This window comes from Petaurus breviceps, unplaced genomic scaffold (assembly GCF_028583685.1).
Source record: "Petaurus breviceps papuanus isolate PSGF00001 unplaced genomic scaffold, PetGlider_PUasm1.0 128, whole genome shotgun sequence".
In the NCBI taxonomy this organism is placed as follows: Eukaryota; Metazoa; Chordata; class Mammalia; order Diprotodontia; family Petauridae; genus Petaurus; species Petaurus breviceps.
In genome coordinates this window covers 10615273-10636768 of record NW_027185664.1, presented here as the reverse complement: position 1 = coordinate 10636768, position 21496 = coordinate 10615273, and the positions used below count along the sequence as shown (strand labels likewise).

At 36.2% G+C, this 21496-nt stretch overlaps 1 protein-coding gene across 4 annotated transcripts in view; it reads right to left on the bottom strand.

Annotated features, from left to right (window-relative positions):
- Positions 1 to 788: 788 nt before the first annotated feature.
- The window catches only part of LOC138172179 (stAR-related lipid transfer protein 6-like), a 33534-nt gene continuing 12826 nt past the window's right edge, over positions 789 to 21496 (bottom strand). For all 4 annotated transcript variants that reach the window (XM_069101873.1, XM_069101853.1, XM_069101862.1 and 1 more), the window contains 4 exons: positions 12216 to 12342; positions 9818 to 9935; positions 6143 to 6236; positions 789 to 3656 (listed from right to left, as the gene is read on the bottom strand). In XM_069101873.1, the coding sequence (XP_068957974.1) occupies positions 3455 to 3656; positions 6143 to 6236; positions 9818 to 9935; positions 12216 to 12342 (541 nt within the window). In that variant the 3' untranslated portion in view covers positions 789 to 3454. The remainder of the gene's footprint in view (positions 3657 to 6142; positions 6237 to 9817; positions 9936 to 12215; positions 12343 to 21496) is intronic.

Genomic DNA, 21496 nt, shown 5'->3' with positions numbered 1-21496 from the left:
TTCCAATTGCTGAGGAAGTTTAAAATTGAACAGAATTAGCTAGCCAGATCCTTAAACAAGAATGGTGTTTCATGGTCTTCATCTTGAAATAATTTTACCATATTTATCGTGATAATGGGAATAGTAATAGAAATCAAATTCCATTTTTTCTATTCCAAAATAACAAAACATCAGGGTCATTTTGTATTAGAAACGTATAGGTAATATTACTGAATTATTAAGATAAACTGAGCAAGCTAAAAAAAATTCTTCATAAAAATATATCAGTCTACCACCATCACTATCATTCTCTATCCCATCCTGAAGTAACATATATAATAACATATTAGATTAGCTTTCTTTTCTCTTGGTATTCAATCATTATTGGTATAGAATATGTATTTGAAGAAAAATTTACCATGTGGATGGATGCCATTTGCCTGTTGAAAAATGAAAAAAATCAGGTTGCCTTTTTTTCTTTTTTAACAAATATGCACCAAATGCAGGAACTCATTTTTCTTGGTAAATATCAAAATGTTATTTTACTTAATACCTATCAATTTATTTATCTACATTTTCTTATTACCTAGTTTCTCCTTATAGTAGACACATGGTATTATCTCTGATTTTTTTCATTACTACCTTACTTCCTTAGCTGTGCCTATTAATAATGAAAAATTGGAATCATATCTTTTGATCTATAAATTAAGCTCATTTTAGGTAGCCACATCCCATTAATTTAGCAAGATCATGATACCTTTGCTACATATTAAATTGTCGGAATTAATAGAAATGTAGATATTAAATTTTTACTGATAGAATATATCATGTAATCCTGATGATTGATAATCCCTGCATTATTTTCATGATTATCTGAATAGCACTTGTAAATTTTTATATAATGGGCTAAAAATATCTAGAAAACTACAAAGTTATTTTATATTCCAATTAACATGATAATTGACATTCTTTTTAAAAGACTAAACATTTAATTAGTTTGCAAACTGTTTATCAAACTGAAAGCCTTAATTTTTTTTAATCAATGAAAAGTAAGGGGTTTAAATTCATATGACTAGAATCCTACAAACAAACTTCCATTTGGAGCTGACCTAATCAAAATAAACAATACTCCTTTTCTTTATTAAAGAAATTGTTGGGAGCTGCTAGGTGGCACCAGCCCTGGAGTCAGAAGGACCTGAGTTCAAATGTGGCCTTAGACACTCAACACTTACTAGCCGTTTGACCTTGGGCAAGTCATTTAATCCCAATTGCCCTCCAAAAAAAAGTTGAAAAAATGTTCTTAAAAAAAAATGTTGAGGCAGCTAGGTGGCACAGTGAGTACAGGCCCTGGAGTCAGGAGGACCTGAGTTCAAATCTGGCCTCAGACCCTTGACACACTAGCTGTGTGACCTTGGGCAAGTCAGTTAACCCCAGTTGCCTTGCCTTCTCCCCTCAAAAAAAGTTACAAAAATCATTTCGTGACCATATTAATGAAAGAGAAGGAAAAGTGAGAAAAGTAAGTTGAAATATAAATAGATGGACCAATTTATTGGGAGCAGCTATATGCCTCTGTGGATAGAGAGCTGAGTCTGGAATCAGGAAGATGGGAGTTCAAATGTGGCCTCAGGCAAACCATTTAACCTCTGTTTGCTTTAATCCGCTGGAGAGGGAAATGGCAAACTCCTCCAGTATCTGTGCCAAGAAAAGCCCATGGGCAGTATGGTCCACAGAGTTACAAAGAGTCAGACTGAATAACCAAATCAGCAGTCTTTAAGATTCCAGTAACAGGCTTCATGATTAGCAGAATCTTCTGCTCTGCAGCAGACTAGTATTCTAATGTTCTCTAATTATCAATGGCACAGTGAGAGCCAGCCTATCGTGGGCAATAGGGAGTGAGAATGTAAGAAAATTTTTTTGATATGGGAACTGTAAGAGTATTAAGGGAGAGTGGCATATAGTTCTTTTTCCAAATATCAGATAAAAACATAGTGTAACCAACCAAAATAATAAAGACCATAATAAATTTGGAACTGTTTGTAGGAGATCATAGTAAATACAAAATCATTCCTGTGTTTATTTGGATACCAGTACTACCCATCTTTTCAAAATTATGATATATAGCTTTCTTATAGTTATCAATATAAATCCCAAGCTGTTCAGGCAAATTTTAATCTTCCCTTAGAAATTTTAAATACTATCTAATAGAGCATGGGAAGTTGGGGAGTAAGAATCAAAAGATAATCTAGTCTTTCTACCTTTATGTATATTCCATGGAAGACAAGTCAATTTACCATCCATCTTCACTTATACTATTGGCAAAATGAAAATATTTCTGCTTCCATATTATAGGAATTGGATGATCTGTAAAATGATTCTGTGCTTCTTAGAACAGGCGCCATTAAAAGTTGGCACAATAACAAAACATGCATTCAAAATTACAGATTTGACTACTGGAGTAATTAGTAAGTATTTTAGTAGTATTAGTATCTTCTTAGTATTCTAACTAGAGAAAACAGAATCCAACAGTTATCAGGAAGAGCAGCCAGCACTAAGGGAGTTGGAGTCATGGCTGGCCTGTTTTCTTAGATTTCAAAAGCGCTATTTCTCTTTAGGAATACTTCCTTCTCTGTAAAGACCTGTATCTTATGGAAAGTCAAGAGACCACCAGAGTGGCTGAAAATGACTTTCCTTAAGGGAGCTGTGTTTCCCTCCTGACATTTTGGCCTTTCCACACCTATATTCTGATCATCTTTTCTGAAAAACTCAAAAGCTGTAAAAGCCAAGGTATGAAAAGTAGTATGCAATTTTTCAAAGGGTAGGTAGAATATTGATATAAGATTTTTCAACAGAAATAGATAGTGGTCTTGGAGATTTTATCTCCTTACAAATCATAAGTGATTTACAAGGATTGGGAATTCTGACTAGCTAAATTGCCAGTGCATAAAAACATCTTTGAACTGTTTGTAACATACAAGCTAATGAAATCAAAATTGCTTAAATAGAAATGGTATGCAATGTGTGATAGCCTTGCATTTTTGTGACTTACATACAGTTTTAAATTTTACATTTTATTTGGTATGTTTAAGTGGAATTTTTATTATTTATGCTCTTATTACACAAGTTTATCAAGTTTGAACAGTCTGCGAGGTAAATGAAAAGGGTATTCTTTTAGCTTTAGTTTATGCTGAGTACTCACTGCTGCACTTATTTGCTTGATTCTAATCTTATTCAGTGGCATTTCTCAGAAGAAAGCAAGGTACAAGTGATACTCTTAATAACATGATAGTTAACATCATTGTGTATGAGATAAAAGTAATACTTCATGTTCCTTATGTAAATGGGTTCTTAGTTTCCTTAAGAACCCCTGGTGATGTGCATGAGAATGCTGACTAACATAGCATAATGTCATATATACATTCCACATTGCTAAAAGAGGACTGAAGAGAGTGAATGATTCAGGAGCCGTAGAACCACCTCATTTCTTATGAAGTAGTGATGATGAATGGCCTTTTGGGGGTGAATGGGCTGAATGAGCTTTTTGTGCCTTTATTCCATCTTTTGCATCATGGATGAAATTCAGTAAGTTGGTAGGCATTGTTGCCTCAACCACAGCCCGGGATAAATTTCCTCTCAGTTCTGGTTGTACATACATCACCAGTTTGGAGTAGCCAGGGTTCCTGTAAACAAGGGAAGAAAAATAATAAAATTCTTGGATTTACCTAATCTATTTTTTCTAAACATGCTTAAATATATAGTCAAAGCTAATTGTCACTATAATTTCAAATTATTACTTGTAATTTTATAGTACTTGTGAAGTGTAGTAGCATTTAGGCATTTTAAAAGTTTGGTGATATTTTAATATGTACAAGTTAAGAAATGGGGAGAAGGTATCTAATGTTTGTAGTTCTAAGGGATTTGCTGACATTTATGGAGCTCCAGAATGACTATATTAGGCATGCTAGAAATAGACAAGGCATCTTAATTGCTAGAGCTAAGAATGTTACTTAGAATTCTAGAGCTTCAGCTTCTTAACTAAGAATCTTCACATTCCTTGTTTAAAAGTACAATTAACTATTGATTATTTGGATTGTGTATATTTAACTTGGAAACTGACCCATCTGTGGTGCTAGGTGTTTAGTCTGTAGCCCCCACTTCTTATGTGGAAATGGTTTGGGGGACACAGAATTTAAAGAACTATCTTTTTTAAAAAGCATCTGTTCCCTTCCTATGGGAATTTTTGCTATTAACACCTAAAACCTAGGAAGGTTCTAATTTATAGTAAAATAATAATATAAATTAAAAAATAATAAAAATTATATTCCACCCTGTCTGTTTAAGCCAGGGAGGCTTCCTTCCTCTTTGCAGTAGCAATGAGGACTTGCCTAGGGGAAAAGGATGCTTAGGGTACATAAAATGATAGTGTATAACTTGCATAGCAGATTCTAGGCCAGTTTATAATGCACAAATGTTTGTTCATATAATCAGGAAGACAGATCCATTGGTCAAGAAGTTAATAGCTACTATAAATAGCCATGGTGAGCCCCAACCTGAGATTGCCTACAACACAACCTAAATGTAGCAAGATCATATGAAATAGCCTTGCCCCATGCACAAGCCAATGCTGCAAACTGTGTACAACAACTGTTGACAATGCCTTCATTCTTATTCTTTCTGGGTATACCAGAGCCAGAGGTCCAGGATACCTGACAGTATTGCTTATCTAAACCAGTGATGCTTTCAATTGGTGTAGATAATCCACAGAACCAAATTACAGCAGAAAATGCATAAAGTGTGGTTTTCTAATTCAACTTCATTTTGCCTTCCTTAAAATAAGTTAACATTGTAAGGTTATTACCATAAATTCTTCATTGTCAATCAAATCTATTGGAATTCCTTTTTAAAATTTTACAGTATTTTAAGACTTTTTTGTTTGCAGAAAAACAACTTAAGATTCTGAACACTATAAAGTTGGTTAATAAATACAAAAGATTAATATCTGATGAGTAACTGAGCAGACTTTTTTTCATATATAGGTATCTTTCACTTGATAGAAATTAACTTTCTAGCATCCTCAGTTTAATAATGCATTCTATCAAATCTAATTTAAGAAAGTCTTTTTATATTGCCAAAGTTTATAGTGCTATACATAACTTTTATTTTTACTGTGACTAATTTGAAATGTAGTACTAGTAGAGTTTCCAAGTACTGTAACTCTTTTTAATTTAAGAGTAGCCGTATTTCTATGATGTTATTATATTGAGGCAAGTTTGTATAAGCTTGGATAAAGCTGTAAAAGAGGCAAAAATGTTGCCCTTTTCTTGGCACTCAGTTTCTTCATTCTGTCCTCCTGCTTCCTGGGTCCTATCATACCCTACTCAGGCCTACTTTACCTGAGGATTGCTTTGATCCAGGATTTGGCCCTCTCCCATTTCTCCTATCAAGCTCATCCATTATATGCTTGCTTCTGCAGGGAGTTGCCCCCATTAGCTGTTAGATGGAAGTGATTTGATAAATTCATTAATGGTAAGGTGTTAATTCTTCTTAATATTTAATGCATTAGCTATCCATGGCTATTTGAATTCTTTCTAAAACGCGGAACAATTATTTAATGGTACAAAGGAATGAATCTCTAATAGAGAAATATAAAATATCAGTTACAGGCTAGTAGGTTAATATTTTTGTGAATAAAAAAACTTTTAAAGTAATTTCCTGGTCTACTTATGCTCAAAATGACTTTAAACCTAGGAACAATTTTTTTTCCCAACAAAATGCATCTCTAATTTTATTTTATTTATTTATTCATTCATTCATTCATTTAATTAATTAATTAATTTATTGATTTATTTTAAGCAATCGGGGTTAAGTAACTTGCTCAAGGTTACACGGCCAGTTATTTCTGGGTGTGGTGCTGAGTATCTAAGCCCGGATTTGATCCAGGTCATCCCGACACTGGAGCCGGTGCTCTTCCTCGCTGAGCCACCTGGCCGCCCCGTATCTCTAATTTTATGACAGAAGTCAATGGGTAAGATAGGATTTACTTGGCAGAATTTCACTAGCATTACTAGAATGTATTTTTCTATTTAGCAAGGAGTGTATGTACTTTGTGTTTTATAAACTGAACAACGGTTTTGTTTTTTTTAAAATGTGCGTGTCAGTTACTTACTCTGGAAGTGGTGAACATACGTAGCCACAAGGATTATTATAGCCACGGATATAACTGGAAGTTGGAGGACATTGTGCATATTCCACACTAACAGCTAAGTAGTTTAAAAAAGAAAGGCATTTTAATGAAACCTTATTCACAAACATGGCAAATACATAATACAGCAATATATTCTGTATATAATACATTAAGTTTTACTTAATCTTTTAGGGATATACATAGGTATATATACTTTGGTCTCTCAAACTGTCTTTAATTTTATATTTCTAATAACTGTGTTTCGTATCTTTAGGGGTAAAATGAAAAATTATACATGTCATTAAGAATTTGAGTTTGTTTTACATAAGATTCTTGAGGGCCAGTGGTTTTTCATTTTGTATCCCTAGGAACAAAGATCAGCTGGCTGACTTAATATCTAAAGTATTTTTAGGTGATTCTTAGACAAACTAAGTGAAGTTATATGAGAAAGAACCAAAGAGTTTGGTTGGTGATGAATTCTTGATAATTCTATCTAAAAACTATTTTTACATCATAAACTAAACTCCATGGGGCGGGGGCGGGGGCGGGGAGGGGGCCCGCAGGAATGGTCTTACTTAAACTTTGTAAATCTTCTGGTGACTAATATTAGCACACTTAGCAAATGTTTGCAGAATGAATAATTACAGGTGTGTATTCTGTGTTGCTTTGGGTCTATTATCATTGTCAAAGTAAGGCTGTGTCCTTTGTCCTAGATGGCCCAACAATAACTCAGAATTTCAGTCATAATGTGTCTCTTCATTTGAAAAAAGATCCGGCAACAGAAGATAGAACAAAGGTCAATAGGAGACACAGACAAGCAGAACAACTTTGAAAATAAAATGTTAAATTATTTATTTAAAAAGAAAAAATACTTGTACTATAGATCTGCAGCCCTATGTACAAGTCAATTTTTCCTATTCTACTTTGTGTACAGAAAATGCTCGTCTAATTTGGTGTTGGTCAGGTTAAGAATTAAAAAAAAACAGTCTAGATTAGCTGTGTGATCCTGGGCAAGTCACTTAACCCTGATTGCCTTGCCAAAAAAAAAAGTAACTTCGTAGGTGTTATATAGGATTGAGGATGTACTTTTTCATTAATATCAAAAGGGATCTAAAATTATTTTTTTCTGTTCAAAATTATACTAGCTATGTGATCCTGGGCAAGTCATTTAATTTCTGGGCCTCTGTCCTTATTTGTAAATAGGATGGGATAGGTTCCTCTAAAGTCCCTGCCAGCTCTCAATCTCTGATTTTATTGTCTTATCTTGAATGAAGAGGTTTTATGTGACATATTCCATAAAGGAAAGTTTTCCTATGATTACTCAATAAAAATAACAGAGAAGGAAAAAAAAAGTTCGGTATTATCTTAAGCTCCAGGCTAATTGACTACTCCTAGATGTTGAAGTGATTATAATAGGAATGGAAAAGCCTTTATTATACCCTTACTCTGTGCTAAACACTTTGCTAAGCACTAGATGCTGAGGGTGAAAAACAAAAGAGCCCCTGCTGTTAAGCATCAGGCTCCTACCCCATTCTACTTCATATCACAGTGACAGCAAAAAATACACTGACACCTTTCTGGATATAGGCTGGAACATAAAGGGACATCTCTCTTCCAACAGACATGCTGAAAAGCTAAAAAGAGAGCATTTGGATAAATTACTATTTTCTGAGCTCCAGTTTTTCCATATGTAACATTGAAAAGTAATACCATTGACTCCCACTTCACAGGGTAGTTGTGAAAATCAAATGAGATCAAAACATAAAATGTTATACAAATGTAAAGTATTATACAATAAATTTTCTAGATGTTAGGGTTTGCTTAAATATTTTTTTTGAGGTTGAAGGTTGAATTTTAATAGAAATTGTTACCAAAGCTTAACATCAGAGAGGAAAGCCTGTTTACATATCTTTAGAATAACAGGCAGTTAATTTAAGAACAGACCACTATAGTAGGAGTGTTTTAAAACAAACCAGCACATAAAAATGAGGAAATAAAACACTAAAGGGCAACCATTCTGATTACAGAAGAGTGGGCTTTTCCAAAGGATTAATTGCAGGCTTACTTAAAATACAGATTTAAAACAGGATATGAATGGCAAAAATGTGATTTACACTCAAAATGTCAAGATGCATCTAGTGTCAAGCATCAAGTGAGGTTCCTCTGTGTTTAAGTTCAGCACATAGGCTGTATGGTGTTTTAGCAGATGTAGCAAGTTGTACTAGGAATCAATCTCTGGCTAAGTCTTATATATAGCGCCCCTCTTCCTTAACCTGCCTAGGGCCCCTCCATTCCCATTCTCTCCTTACAATGGAAAGCAACTAACCTCTACTTGTCTGTTGGTATCATTTGTACTAGAAAGACAAATGTGTGGCCATACAATGTGATGGGCCAAACTGGCCACATGACCTGGGTCTCACCTCTGTCACTTAAGAGCACGGACAAGGTACTTCATCTCTTAGCTTCAGAGTCCTTATCTGTAAAGTGGAGATGATATACTACCCAATTCACAAGGTTGTTGTGAGGAAAGAATTTTGAAAACCTTAAAGTACCATATAAATATGAGGTAGTATTAGTATTGAATGGTGATAGGACTTTGAACAATTATTGGGGGGGGCGTGTTAAGAAATTTAATATCATACATAACACATACATACAAACATGGTGAGGAACCTGTGGCCTCAAGGCCACATGTAGCCCTTTAGGTCCTCAAGTGTGGCCCTTTATATCTAAAAAGGATTTGTTCTGTGAAGTTTGGATTCAGTCAAAAAGCCACACTTGAGGACCTAGAGGGCCACATGTGGCCTTGAGGCTAGAGGTTCCCCACCCCTGTATTAAAATACTTCCTAATTACCGTGGAACCAGGATCTTATAAAATAACCATCCTATAGAGGTGATCTGAGCTGTAATGTTGGGAGACATGAGCATAAAACAGTTCAGCTTAGTGAATGGGAGGGGGAGATGTAGGAGCTGCCAAATCCCTTCCTGGGGTTGAGTCAGGGTCAGAACCAAGGAAAAGTCATTCAAAGGGAGATCATGAAAGCCAAATCTAAGGGTCTTTAGCCACAGGGCCTAATTTGAATCTAGGGATAAGTAGAAGAAATTTCTCCAACAGCACAGCTAGCTGTGAAAAAATGTTACTAAGGATATTTGCAGTGAGCTTTCCAAAAATGGTAACCCAAATGGGAGATAAACTTGAGGGAGGCTCTCTCTTCTGGAATACTGAGTCTGGAAAGCAGCTAGTATGTATAGTTTGACAAAATGTCAAGTGTTCAAAGAGGTGTGTAAGCAAAGACTGGAAAGGTAGGTTGGAGCCATGTAGTGAGGGTCCTTAAATGCTTGGCCAATGAGTTTGTGGTTCATCCTAGAGACACCTGGGGGATTGCTGCAGTTTTATGAGCAAGGGAGTGATACAGTCATATCCATACCTTAGGAAGATTTTGACAGCTGTATAAAGGATGCATTGGAGAGGGGAGTAACTGGGGGAAGGGAGACCAGAGGGAGGCTATTTCAATAGTTTTTTTATTGATGCCATTAGGAAAATAAAAGCCAAAAGCAAATGTTCGAGAACATAATTATTCTTGATAGGACCAAATAAAAATAAAAACCAAAAAATGACAGTCTATAATAAAATATGATCAAAACGTTTCAACTTACAACTGACAATCACTTTATCCCCTTCATAGCACTTGATGTGTACTAAGTCAACAAAGTCTCTGGGGGCAATTGAGCCCATGGCAAAACTATTTGTAATAGTGTGCAATATAAATGTGTCCTGTAACAAAAATAGATTAAAATTGTAGCTGTTATTGTAAAATTTAGATTTTTTTGTGTTCCCAAAATAACTTTATTCTCCAAAGTTAGTTTTTCTTTGAAAGAAAAATATAGCTTCTAAATTATGTAGGAAATCACCAAATCATATAGAGCACTTGTCAAAGGGACCCTCTGAGAACTATAGTTTATAACTATACAGAACCTTATTCTCTTCCTGCACACAGGAAGGCTTCTTGAGATTGGACCCCCTTAGTCCCCCAATAAAAAAATCTCCTTTCCTGATCCTGTATTCTCTGTTTCAGTCATGTGGGCCACTTGTTTCCCTGTTATCTGGTAATCTAAAAACAGGAGGTTTTGTCATATGCTCCTAAGAGACATAAGTCTCCAGGGAGAGAGATGAATGATTTGCATGGGTCCAGAAGCAACTGTTGGCTTCAGCTCTGACATATCCTGTTTTGGTAGAAAAAACAGACACTAGGAGAGAAGTAGAATCATTCTATTTCCTTCCCCCCACACCCCCCCATGTAAAATTCACTCAAATTCAATCACCAAGAGGTTTTTATTTCTTTAGGAAAGCTAAGAGTTGGACCAACAAAGTCATCCTTCTTATTCCATAGACTGAAAGGAAAATCCTGCTTCAGATCCTCCTACCTTGTAACTACAAAGGAGTAAACAGTAGAAAATTCAGTAGCAAAAAGGTAACATATGTTATTCCAAACTGAAGGACAGTTACAACTTGTTTCAACCTCTTTTCCTCCTTTCCCCTTTTATGTCCCAAGTATATAGTTAAAAATAATTTTAAGAAAGTAAACATAAGTACAGTACTTTAAAGACTAAAGTCCATTAATGTAGATATTAAATTGATAGTAGGACTCCTTAAAAGTGCTTATGAGTATTGTGAACAAGAGAACCATAAATAAAATTTTATACTGTTTTTCAAATGGAGGAAAGGGGAGATCTTCCTTAAATTTAGTATTGGCATCCCCAAGGACTGGAAAGTCCTAAGGGGTCTAGGGAAATTAGAATATTTTGTTAGTGGTGGTAGGGATGTACAGGGTATATAAGCAGGTTGACCTCTATCATCATTTCTCTCTTCTATAGAGCTCTAAGTATTTGCATGATGGTGGCAACCATGCCAAAAGAAAAATTTTTGAGGCAGGAGAAATGTGGGGTATAGAGGGTTAAGAGAGTGAAAAAAAAAATTGTTCTGGAAACAGTTTGCAAATACTGTGAACAATTTGCTGGGCTTCCAAAAGTTCTATTGGACACCACCCACATTTACCATTGTTTTTCCTGTTTCCTATGGCTATATCACTGGATTAAAAGACCACAGGCATTTGCCTATAGGAATTGCCATCAAGATTCTCCCACAAACACAATTTTTACCAAAATACTACCATCCATAACATACAATACAAGCAAAAACCTAGGTGAGTGAGGCAAACCAATTTTAGAGAAGTAAGCCTAGCTTGCTTTCTCTTAACGCCATAGGCACCAGGACTTCCTTTTACAGCTCCCTTAATGAGCAGTTAAAGGTGCACAGAATCTTCCTCCAAGGTTCAGTGTCCCCTTTCCCATCTCTGGTCATACACCACCTTGCCTGATTCTGTTATCCTTCTATCCCAATACATACGTGAGAGATTATTGTTATTTTCTCTGGCTCATTTCTTACTACTTGCTATTTTTCTCCTTATATTTGTCCTGCTTTCTGCTCTTTTCCTTCTCTGTTTTTCTTCCTGTCTCTCCCTCTTCTAATTCCTTTTTCAGATTTCACTTGCCTTTTTTCACTACTCATAATAAGTGTGCTTGAGTACCCACTGCTATCTGGCAATGCCATCTGTCCTTTACGATCATGATTCCATTGACCCACCATCAGGAGGAAACACGCTATGAGTTGCTTTGAAGAAGCTGGGGTGGATTTGCACTGGATTCACTCTTCATGCCCCTTGTGATGAAAGGCACACATGTGCAAGATGGCTGGGCAAGGTTAAGGGATATGACAGTAGCTAGGGAATGAAACAAAGCTAAATGACCCACTTAGAGACAGAATCCCTGACCTTGGTCTTGTTAGCAACATATTCAGTTGTTATTTAATGATAGGGATCAAGAGCTATTATGTTACAACAATGGAACATTTTTTAATATGAAGAGATACATCAGTTTGAATTCTTTAAATAGTATATACGCACATAATGAAATCAACTACATAATAAAAACAAATCTCAAGGTTTATCAGGCAACTGAAACACCAAACATTTAAATTCATTAAACAGTGAATTACCGAATCAATCCTGTGTAAAATTCTGTATGTGTGTAAAGATCTATCCCACTTGCTTCTGTGCTCAGGAAGGTACATGAACTGAATGAGTTTAGCTGGAGTCTCTGGTATGATTCCTTCTGCTCGATATCTATAGTTGGTAAAGAAAAAACACCTACAAGTTAACAAGCTGTGGTTTAACGCTATGGAATCAACTTTACTAAATTTCAAAAGGAGCAGTTTGTTCATCATAGTAGCTTTCCATAAAACAATGAAAAGTGAAGCTGTGGCAAATACATTTAACAAACACATACAATTAAAAGTCAATTTTTAGTTTCCTTTACAAAAATGTTAATTATTGGGGCAGTTAGGTGATGCAGTGACTAGAGCACTGGCCCTGGAGTCAGGAGGACCTGAATTCAAATCTGGCCTCAGATATTTAACACTAGCCATATGACCTTGGACAAGTCACTTAACCCTAATTGCCCTCCTTCCAGCCTCCAAAAAGCAAAAAAAAAATGCTAATTATTTTAAAGTACATTCTCTATGTAACTATTATACTGACTAGTAATGAGTGTCTACCTTTTTAAAAGGAATGTTTTCAATGTGTATGGTTTATCTGCATCAATGGAAAGAACTCCCAAATCAATGAGATCACACAGATCCATTTGAACAGATCTAGTTTCAGTTTACCTAAAATGTACCAAAAATTATTCAAGTCCACTTTTAATTATTTTATTCTTCTCAAGACATAAAAGTAGCAGTGGAAGACTTATGTGGATAAACAGTATAGTGTATGGCCCCAATTCTTAAAGGATGCAATGTGTTTTTAGTGGACAAAGTATTTGTACTGATTGGAAACCTGATTTTTTAGTCTAAAAGTTCTAGGACTGGGTTACTATATGTCCTTTTGCATATTACTTAGTATGGAGGCTCCAGTTACCCATCTACAAAATAAAGATGTTGTAAGGAAAACGTGATCATGCTTATCACAAGCTAGAGATCCCTAAAAGAAAGTCTGACAAGTACTGACAAAATTGTATTAACCCATTTCTTGAAAAATTAAAGTGCATATGGATAGGAGAATGTAAAAAAAAAAGATTTTCATGTTGCTTTGTTGTTGTTTTTTTTAAACTTTGGGGGAGGGTAAATGACTTGCCCAAGGTCACATGACTAGTAAATGTCTGAGGTCAGATTTGAACTCAGGTCCTCCTGACTCCAGGGCTAGTGCTCTCTTAACTGCACCACCTAGCCTGAACTTATCAGTTCAAATCGGGGCACTAACTAGTACCTTGTGCAAATCATTTAATCTCTCAGGCTCAGTTTATTCAGCTGAAAAGTAGGGATAGTGATATTCCGATTCATTACCTTGCAGGGTTGTCATAATGACCAAATTAGGTACATTTAGCCAAAACTAATGTAGCTGATTTTGCCTCTTCTGGTCCATTCTCTGTCCATACTCTTAATGTTGGTGTCTGAGTGGGGTAAATGGCTGTACTTTCTCAAACTGCAAGCCATCCACCATGTCCTGTGATCAATGTACATTGTGTAAGCCAAAGATTTTATCAAGGTTCATCTCTAGACCTATCAGCCTCCACAAGTAACAGTAGTTGTTGAGGCTTTTGTGGAGCATCAGGATGACACATGCTACAAAACAGTCACACTCAGAAGGCAAAGGGAAGTGTTTTCATTCATCCTGATTTCTGAGTTATCAAGTCAAGATGATGGAACAGCATTTTCAAGCTAGCAGCAGATAGTTATAGAGCCATTGCATCTCATTGCCAAATTCCTTTGTGAATGTTGACTTTCCATGTGTCTGCAAACAATTTGGATTCTATTGACAATTCACTATTAATCTTCTCAAAAGATTTCAACATAAACTGTGTTTGTTTTGAGTATTATGTATTGGATTCAGAACTACTATTATGTCCTTTTATAATCCTTGCTTGCACATAGCATGCTGGAAGCCAGTATTTTGCATTTTCCTTTAAGTTTCATCTGCAAAGGTTAAAAACTGCTATGAATTTGCAGGTAAAAAAATCTTTCCAGAACAGGAAACCTGCTGCACATGAGGAGTTTATAACTTTGCCAAAAAAAAGATAGGATGGCACTCGTCAAAATAGCATGGTTAGTAAATGGATCACTGGATATGGAGTCTAAGAATTCATGCTGAAATCCTCTCTCTGTTGTTGTGGTCTTGTGCAAACTGTTTAAAATCTCTAGGCCTCAGTTTCTTGATCTGTAAGATGACAGAGGTTTGACTAAATTATTTCAGTGTTCCCCTCTAGCTCTAAATATATTATCCTGTGATTTTTTTTAGATGGCCTTTGTTCAAAAGTGAAAAAATTCCTCACATTTTCCATGCCTGAAGAACCTGACCACTTAACAACCTCACATCTGAACTTCTCTAAGAGTGTCTTCTACAATGTACCTTTACCAATTTAAAGGTCCTTGGGACAAGGTTTGTCATTTCAGGAACATTCACAACTTATATCTATTAAAGTGTTGCTACTACTTTATTCTACCCAGCAAGCAGAATGTCTTCTTAATCAACACATGGTGTTGGATGTGTTACAGAAATGAGAGAAGTGTAAAGACAGTTGTAAAATTATTTACAGGCAATGTTCATTTCTTGGCAATATGGGACATGCTTACTATTTTGGTTCTGAATAACTATCTGTTTCAGCTAATGATTCCTTTTTACTTTCTTCAGACTCTGCGTCTTTTTTGAGAGAAAGTTTTCTGAATTTTTCATAATATTTAAAACAGACTTACCTGATTTCTTGGCACAACCTTTTGTAATCTCTCCTAACTTTTATTTGCCTCAAAGTATTTTTTTCTTCCCATCTTCTGTTTTCTTTCAATTCTGAAAATGGTTTTTATGCTTTCCTTTTTTATATACAATTACTTCACAATAAACTTGCATGCCAACAGGCAACAATCATGCTTTTATAGCAAAATATAACCTATGTTCCTATGGACCACCACCCGGCTTACTAAGAAGGGAGTATGCTTCATCATCAGCCCTTTAACTGGTAATTAATTGGTTACCTAATTTATTTTCTTTTTTTTTTTTTTGGAAACCTGCTGTCAATATTTCTCCCAGGCTAGAAGTCCAGTAGACATACACTACTGATCAGCAAGTGAGCTTTCCAACACGGGCCAGTTCTCCCCTCCTTAGTCAGTTAGGAGGTGTAACATATTGGTGTTAGACTTAATGCGATCAATGGATCAGTTTAGACTTCTGCAGCTCAGAACTTCCAAACTCAAGAGATCCACTAGCCAGCTCCAGGGATTAAAGGAGTAAGCGACCACACCTGGCTGTATCTAATTTCGGTTGCTTTTTAGTGCACTGTTCATTTATGTTATTGTAGTCATAGTAAAGAAACGCTGTCCACCTTGCTTTGTTCACTTGTTCCTATCAGAGTTCAAACAAATCTTCTAATGTTTTCTTTGAAATAATTCACATTTGTTGCTTCTTATGGTGTAATAGCATCTGCTCTTGTTCGTATACCACAATTTGTTCAGCTATTTTATAATCTACAGGCATTTCATTTTCAGTTTTTTGCTACTACAGTAAGTGCTGCTCTAAACATCCTAATATGTATAGTACTTTTTCTTCAATTATTCACCTTTTTGAGGTATATGTCCATAGCAAGATTAATAGGTCAAAACAGCTACAATTTAGTAGCTTTTTTCAAATAATTCTAGTTTTCTAGCTCCAACACAGATTATTTTTATCCTTTATCATTATTATCAATTTGAAGGTTGTGGGGTAATACCTGGAAGTTCTTTTAATTTATATTTTACTCAAGAATAGGTTATTTGATGCATTTTTTCACATTATTGATTGCTTTTCTTCTTTTGAAAGCTGTAATAGCTCTTAATCTCATGTTTGTTTAAATCCCCCTTCTTAAAAATCATGCTGTTATTAGACATGTTAAATGCAAAGATTTTTCTCAGAATCAGTTTCCTTTCTTCTAGCTATATTAATTTTGTGAAAAGGCTTTTTAACTTTACATAACCAAAATTTTCTCTTTTGTGATATTATCCACTGATTAACCATGAATTCTCTCACTAATCATAATTATACATGGTACCACCATCCATTTGCTTTCTCCCCCCTCTTTCCCTCTCTTCCCTTCCCTCTCTCCCAGCTTGCTTCCTTGAGGTGTGATCTTTCTCATTTTGGATGCTTATCAATTTGAAGTTTATTGTGGTTTGTGGTGTGAAATGCTAGATTCAACCTACTTTCTGCCAAACTGCTTTATATTTTTCTCAACAGTTCTTTATTGAATAAAGATTCTTCCCTCCCTCCCCCAAGATCTTGGATTTTCAAACACTAGGCTAATATGTCTGTCTCTGCTTCTTATTCAGTCTGCTCCATTGATCTTATTTTCTATTTAACTCTGATATGAAATAGTTTTAATGATTATTACTCTTTATTCTGAGATCTGATGATGATAGGCTGAAACAAGTAATTATTCAGATATCTGATATTATATTTTCTAAACCTTGGCCCTACAATTTTGCTACCAAGACTAGATTTGTGATCTCTCTTCTATCTGCATATGCACTGCAAATAGGCAATGGTATTTAATATAGAAGACTTCAATACTGGAAGACTTCAAGAAATTAATATGAGGATAAACTCTGTTAAAATACCAAGTAGATATAGAAGTTCTGACAGGGACACAGCTAAGTGGCTGAATACTTTAGTTCTTTCTGGGCCACAAGTCAAGGCCTAGTCTGGAATAAGGCCACATACAAGTAGACTTCCAATAGTCATCAGACTCCTTACCCCTTTGTGGGTCAGTGATTAGGTCTGACTGTCATTTCAGAATCTCCATTTCTAGAAACTAGATGACAGAAACATTAGGCTCTTGCTGGTAATGCCAGGTGGCTTTCTAGTTAAAGTTCATGGAGTTATCACCAATTTGGTAGGCTCATTATTATTCTGACCTCTACCTCCTGACCCTGTGACTGCCTCCAGTGATGATAGTTGGAAATGAATTCACAAAGAAGAATGGACTCCTACCTTCATGCTGTGGCAAATGCAGTGCTTCATAGACTAGGAAAGCAATAGACTAGATGATCATCCATGGGAACTTATGAGCAATCTCCATATTTCTAGACACTGTATGTGACTTCACATGGCAATGTTTCTATCCCACAAACCCTGACTCAGAAGTTCAATGAGGAGTCCTTTGAGGAATATCATCTTAGCTACCTACAGAGCATCTAAAGAAATAAAGATACCCCTCAGATAATCAGAAAACTTTTAGGTTTTAGAAAACCAGGCTTAGAATTATTTTTCCAGACTTAGTCACTTGTGAGCAGCCCCAATCTGACTTTATAGACCTTTTTTCCATTGCTTCTTTTGGCTTCTAAGAAGCCACAAAATTATTAGACCCTATTTCCTTAAGAGACTTATATAACCTAAATATTTAAATTCCTAGTCCTTAGATATTTACACCTTCCAGCTTCCCGGAGATCCTAACACTAATTCAAGCAAAGGTATGTTTGTCACCTTGATATGAGGTTAGGGACGATAATGTTTAAATGACTGGAGGGGCAATAAACTGTTCAATAAACAATACAGGAGATATTGCATTAAAGAACACCTCTGAATGTTTTCATCTTCAGCTATGACAGCCCATGCTTTCTTCCCAAGGGATGTTCCTTTGTTTAACTGAGGCCTTTGGAGGTCAAAACCAATCATAATGTTTGTTGGGGGGAGAGGGATGGAGGGAGGAGAGACAAAGATGCACAAATGCAATGCTGATTTTATGTATTTCATTTTTTTGTCAGGATAGGTACAAGTGCAAGGGGAAGCTCCCTGATTAGAAATAACCCCCATGACCACACACATATATTGAACTGGAGATTAATTTTGTTTTTTTTTTAAGAGCAAAACTCCCCCAAGCAGTGTAAAGTTTATTGGTCATTCATTACTTTGATAATTGAATCAATGTATAGATGAGATCAGCAGCATTCATGAAATAGGCATTTTGATTGGAAAAGAAAGGTAGAAGGGGTTATTGGGGAAAGGTAGGGCAAATTTATGTGGATTAGGCAGGATGAAGCAGCCAGATTGGGGTCAGAAAAGTCAGCAAAAGATGGAAGGAATATTCAGAATTGGTGGCTGAAGAATATTAAAGACAAATTTTGTTTGCTTTGCAACTTTGTCTTATACTTTTGTTAGAAGCCTGAATGACAATGAAAACAATCCCCCGTCTGACTTTGGCCCGAGTTTGGAGGGTTGTAGATGCCTGAATTAAGCTGTCAGGACTAATTTGGAAAGGCTAGAAACCTCAGTGTCCTCCCAACAGTTCAATCAATTCAGCTCAGGTTCAATTTACTCTCTCCAGCTCCACTCTACTTTCTCTCCAACGTTCTTTCACCAGAAAGACGGGAGAAGACAAAGAAGATGGAGGAAAAAGTTATGAATGAGTCCTTCCCTCATACCTACACAAGCCTTTAGAATTTTGACATTTATGTATTGGCAAATACTTCTGGTATCTTATAATTATGCTGAGATCTTAGTCTATCACCCAGTGAAGCTGTGGCATCCAGGGCTGCCTATTACATTATTCCCTCTGAAAATGGCACCTTGAGATCCTCTGCCCCTTCAGCTACCTCAAGTATAATATGCCTGTGCCCTCAAATGGATGTCAGTCAGTCAATCAGCCAGGATTTATCGTGCACTTGATGTATCTGACACTGTGCTTGACACTGTGGTGATGCAAATTCTGACATGTCAGCCTTAAAAACCATATACTTTAACGTAGGAGCTCAAATAAAATATCTCAACATACAATTCTCTTTCAGCTAGATAGTATCTTAATAACTGTAATTAAGGTTCGTGATAATTAAAAGTGAGCTCAGAGCAAGCTGAAACTATTCTAACAGCTCTGACTTTTCACTCAGTCCTGTGCTGCACCCTGTATTAGCTCCCTGTAAAAAATACAACTTGAAAATGGTCCTGTCTTCTAAACATGTCATGAGTCCCTGAAGCTTTCTGTTAACAGGTGGGATGAAAAGTGTGCTGGATTTGAAATCATGATATCTAGTGATCTCTGAACTCTTCCAACTATAAATTCTGGGATTATTATTGTATCCTTATATGTGCAAGGACTAAAGCCCCTTATAGTTGGGCGCTGGGGGCAAGGGAAGTATGTAGAGAAGCCTTAGGTTGGGTGAGAGGGGCAGGAGGCAGTATACAAACAAATAATTAAATATGAGACATTTGTAAAGCTGATATTCATAATTTGTGGAGTGTGTAGGGTTATATAACATAGGACCCTCAAGATTTTAGTGATTTCAAGGGATTTAAGCTCTGAATTAGTTTTATAGTACATGTTAATAAGATAAAGAGTTATAAAAGGGTTCCTTCCCTCTCCTGCCAAGTGAAAATGACACCTAACTTTGCTTTTCCTATATCACAATAATGACAACAGAAATTGTGAATGTTTAGGGAAAACCAATATTCCATTCCATGTTTTACTTGGCCTTTTGCCAAGTATTCTTTGTTAGCAATTAAAACTTTGCTCTAATAACATTTTTTTCTTTTCAAATGGTATTTATTAATTTGTGAGATTATTTTCTTCCTCCCACACCCAGTATGAATCATTACCCAGAATTATTCCTGTTGGCAAAGCTTCTGAAGACAATATACACAAGTATATTGTGTAACATAGAAGTGGGTGTAAAAGTCCTGGTTTGAACCTCAAATTCTGCTTTACAAAAGAATGGTCACTTCTTGCATCATTGAATTACCTAACAACTGAAGTTTTTTGCAAATTTATTTATTAGAGGTAAGGAAGGTATACATCAACTTCTCCTTCTATCTGTGGCTGATCCCAGCCTGTGGTGTACTAATCAAGAGCTTGAGGGATAAACGTTTCACTGATAGCTAAAATTCGACCCTTAAAAGGACGTAAACTACCTTAGGACTTTTATAGCAACAGTGAAGAAATTACAGATTTCTATTATGCTGAGAACTGACATCCTAATATTTATCACTTGAGCCATTCCATGTGGGAGGAGTCAAGCAGGAGCAGAAAGTCACTAACAAAAGTGTGATGTCACTTCTATAGATGGAAATTCCTAGCTTATTATCCTAACTCGAATTAAATGTGGGAACAAGTACATTGGACTGCAGCAGCGAGGAGCCAGATGACAATTGGCAGAAAAGAGAGCAAACAATTTCACTGCATTACTTTTAAAGAGTCAGACAGTTAATCAAGGACAATACTCCAATCCATGTGGTAAGAGATATTGCAGGCTCCACGTTAGATAAGCTGGGCATGGAGTTATACATATTGAGAGAGCTTTATACTTAGGAGACACTTCTACATTCGAGGATCACTTGGAATGATGATGATGATGATGATGATGATGATGATAACAACTAGCATCGATATAATGCTTCAGGGTTTGCAAAGTGCTTTACATATATTTTCTCATTTAATCTTCACATTAGCCTAGGGAGGCAGGTGGGTATTTTTATACCCGTTGCACAGATAAGCAAATGGAGACCTTGGGAAAGTTAAGTAATTTGTCCAAGGTTATCCTACTGGTAAGTGTCCAAGGCTGAATTCGAACTCAGGTTTTCCTGATTTTAAGTCCAGCACCCTAGGTACAACTCTGTCCATGGTAGTTTACTATTGAAAGTACCACAAGGAACTCATCGTAATACAGCTGCAATTCTAACACATTCTTTTTTTTTTTAGAAGGGAAGGCAATGGGGCGGCCAGGTAGCACAGCAAGTAAGAGCACCCGCTCCAGTGTTGGGATGATGTGGAGATCGAATCCTGGGCTCAGACACTCGGCACCACACCCAGAAATAACTGGCCGTGTAACCTTGAGCAAGTTACTTAACCCCGATTGCTTAAAAAAAAAAAAAGAAGGGAAGGCAAGGCAATTGGGTGCCCAAGACTTGCCCAATAAGTGACTTGCCCAAGACCACACAGCTAGTTAAGTGTCAAGTGTCTGAGGCTGGATTTGAACTTAGTCCTCCTGATTCCAGGGCCGGTGCTTTACTCACTGCACCAGCACCACCTAGCTGCCCCTTTTTAACATATTCTTATGGCCAGAACCCCTGGCATATCATCACAGTGAGACACTAGTAAATTCAGTATGAAACTACTCAGTAAACTGAAATCAAGAGCAAACACAGATATTTTTGTCTAACCAAGAGTCCTTCATTAACTTTAAAAAATAAAACAAAAAACACAACACCTTTTTAGGTCTTTCCAACTCCATCCCCTGGTTTCTGGCACTCTACCCAATCCATTTGTAAC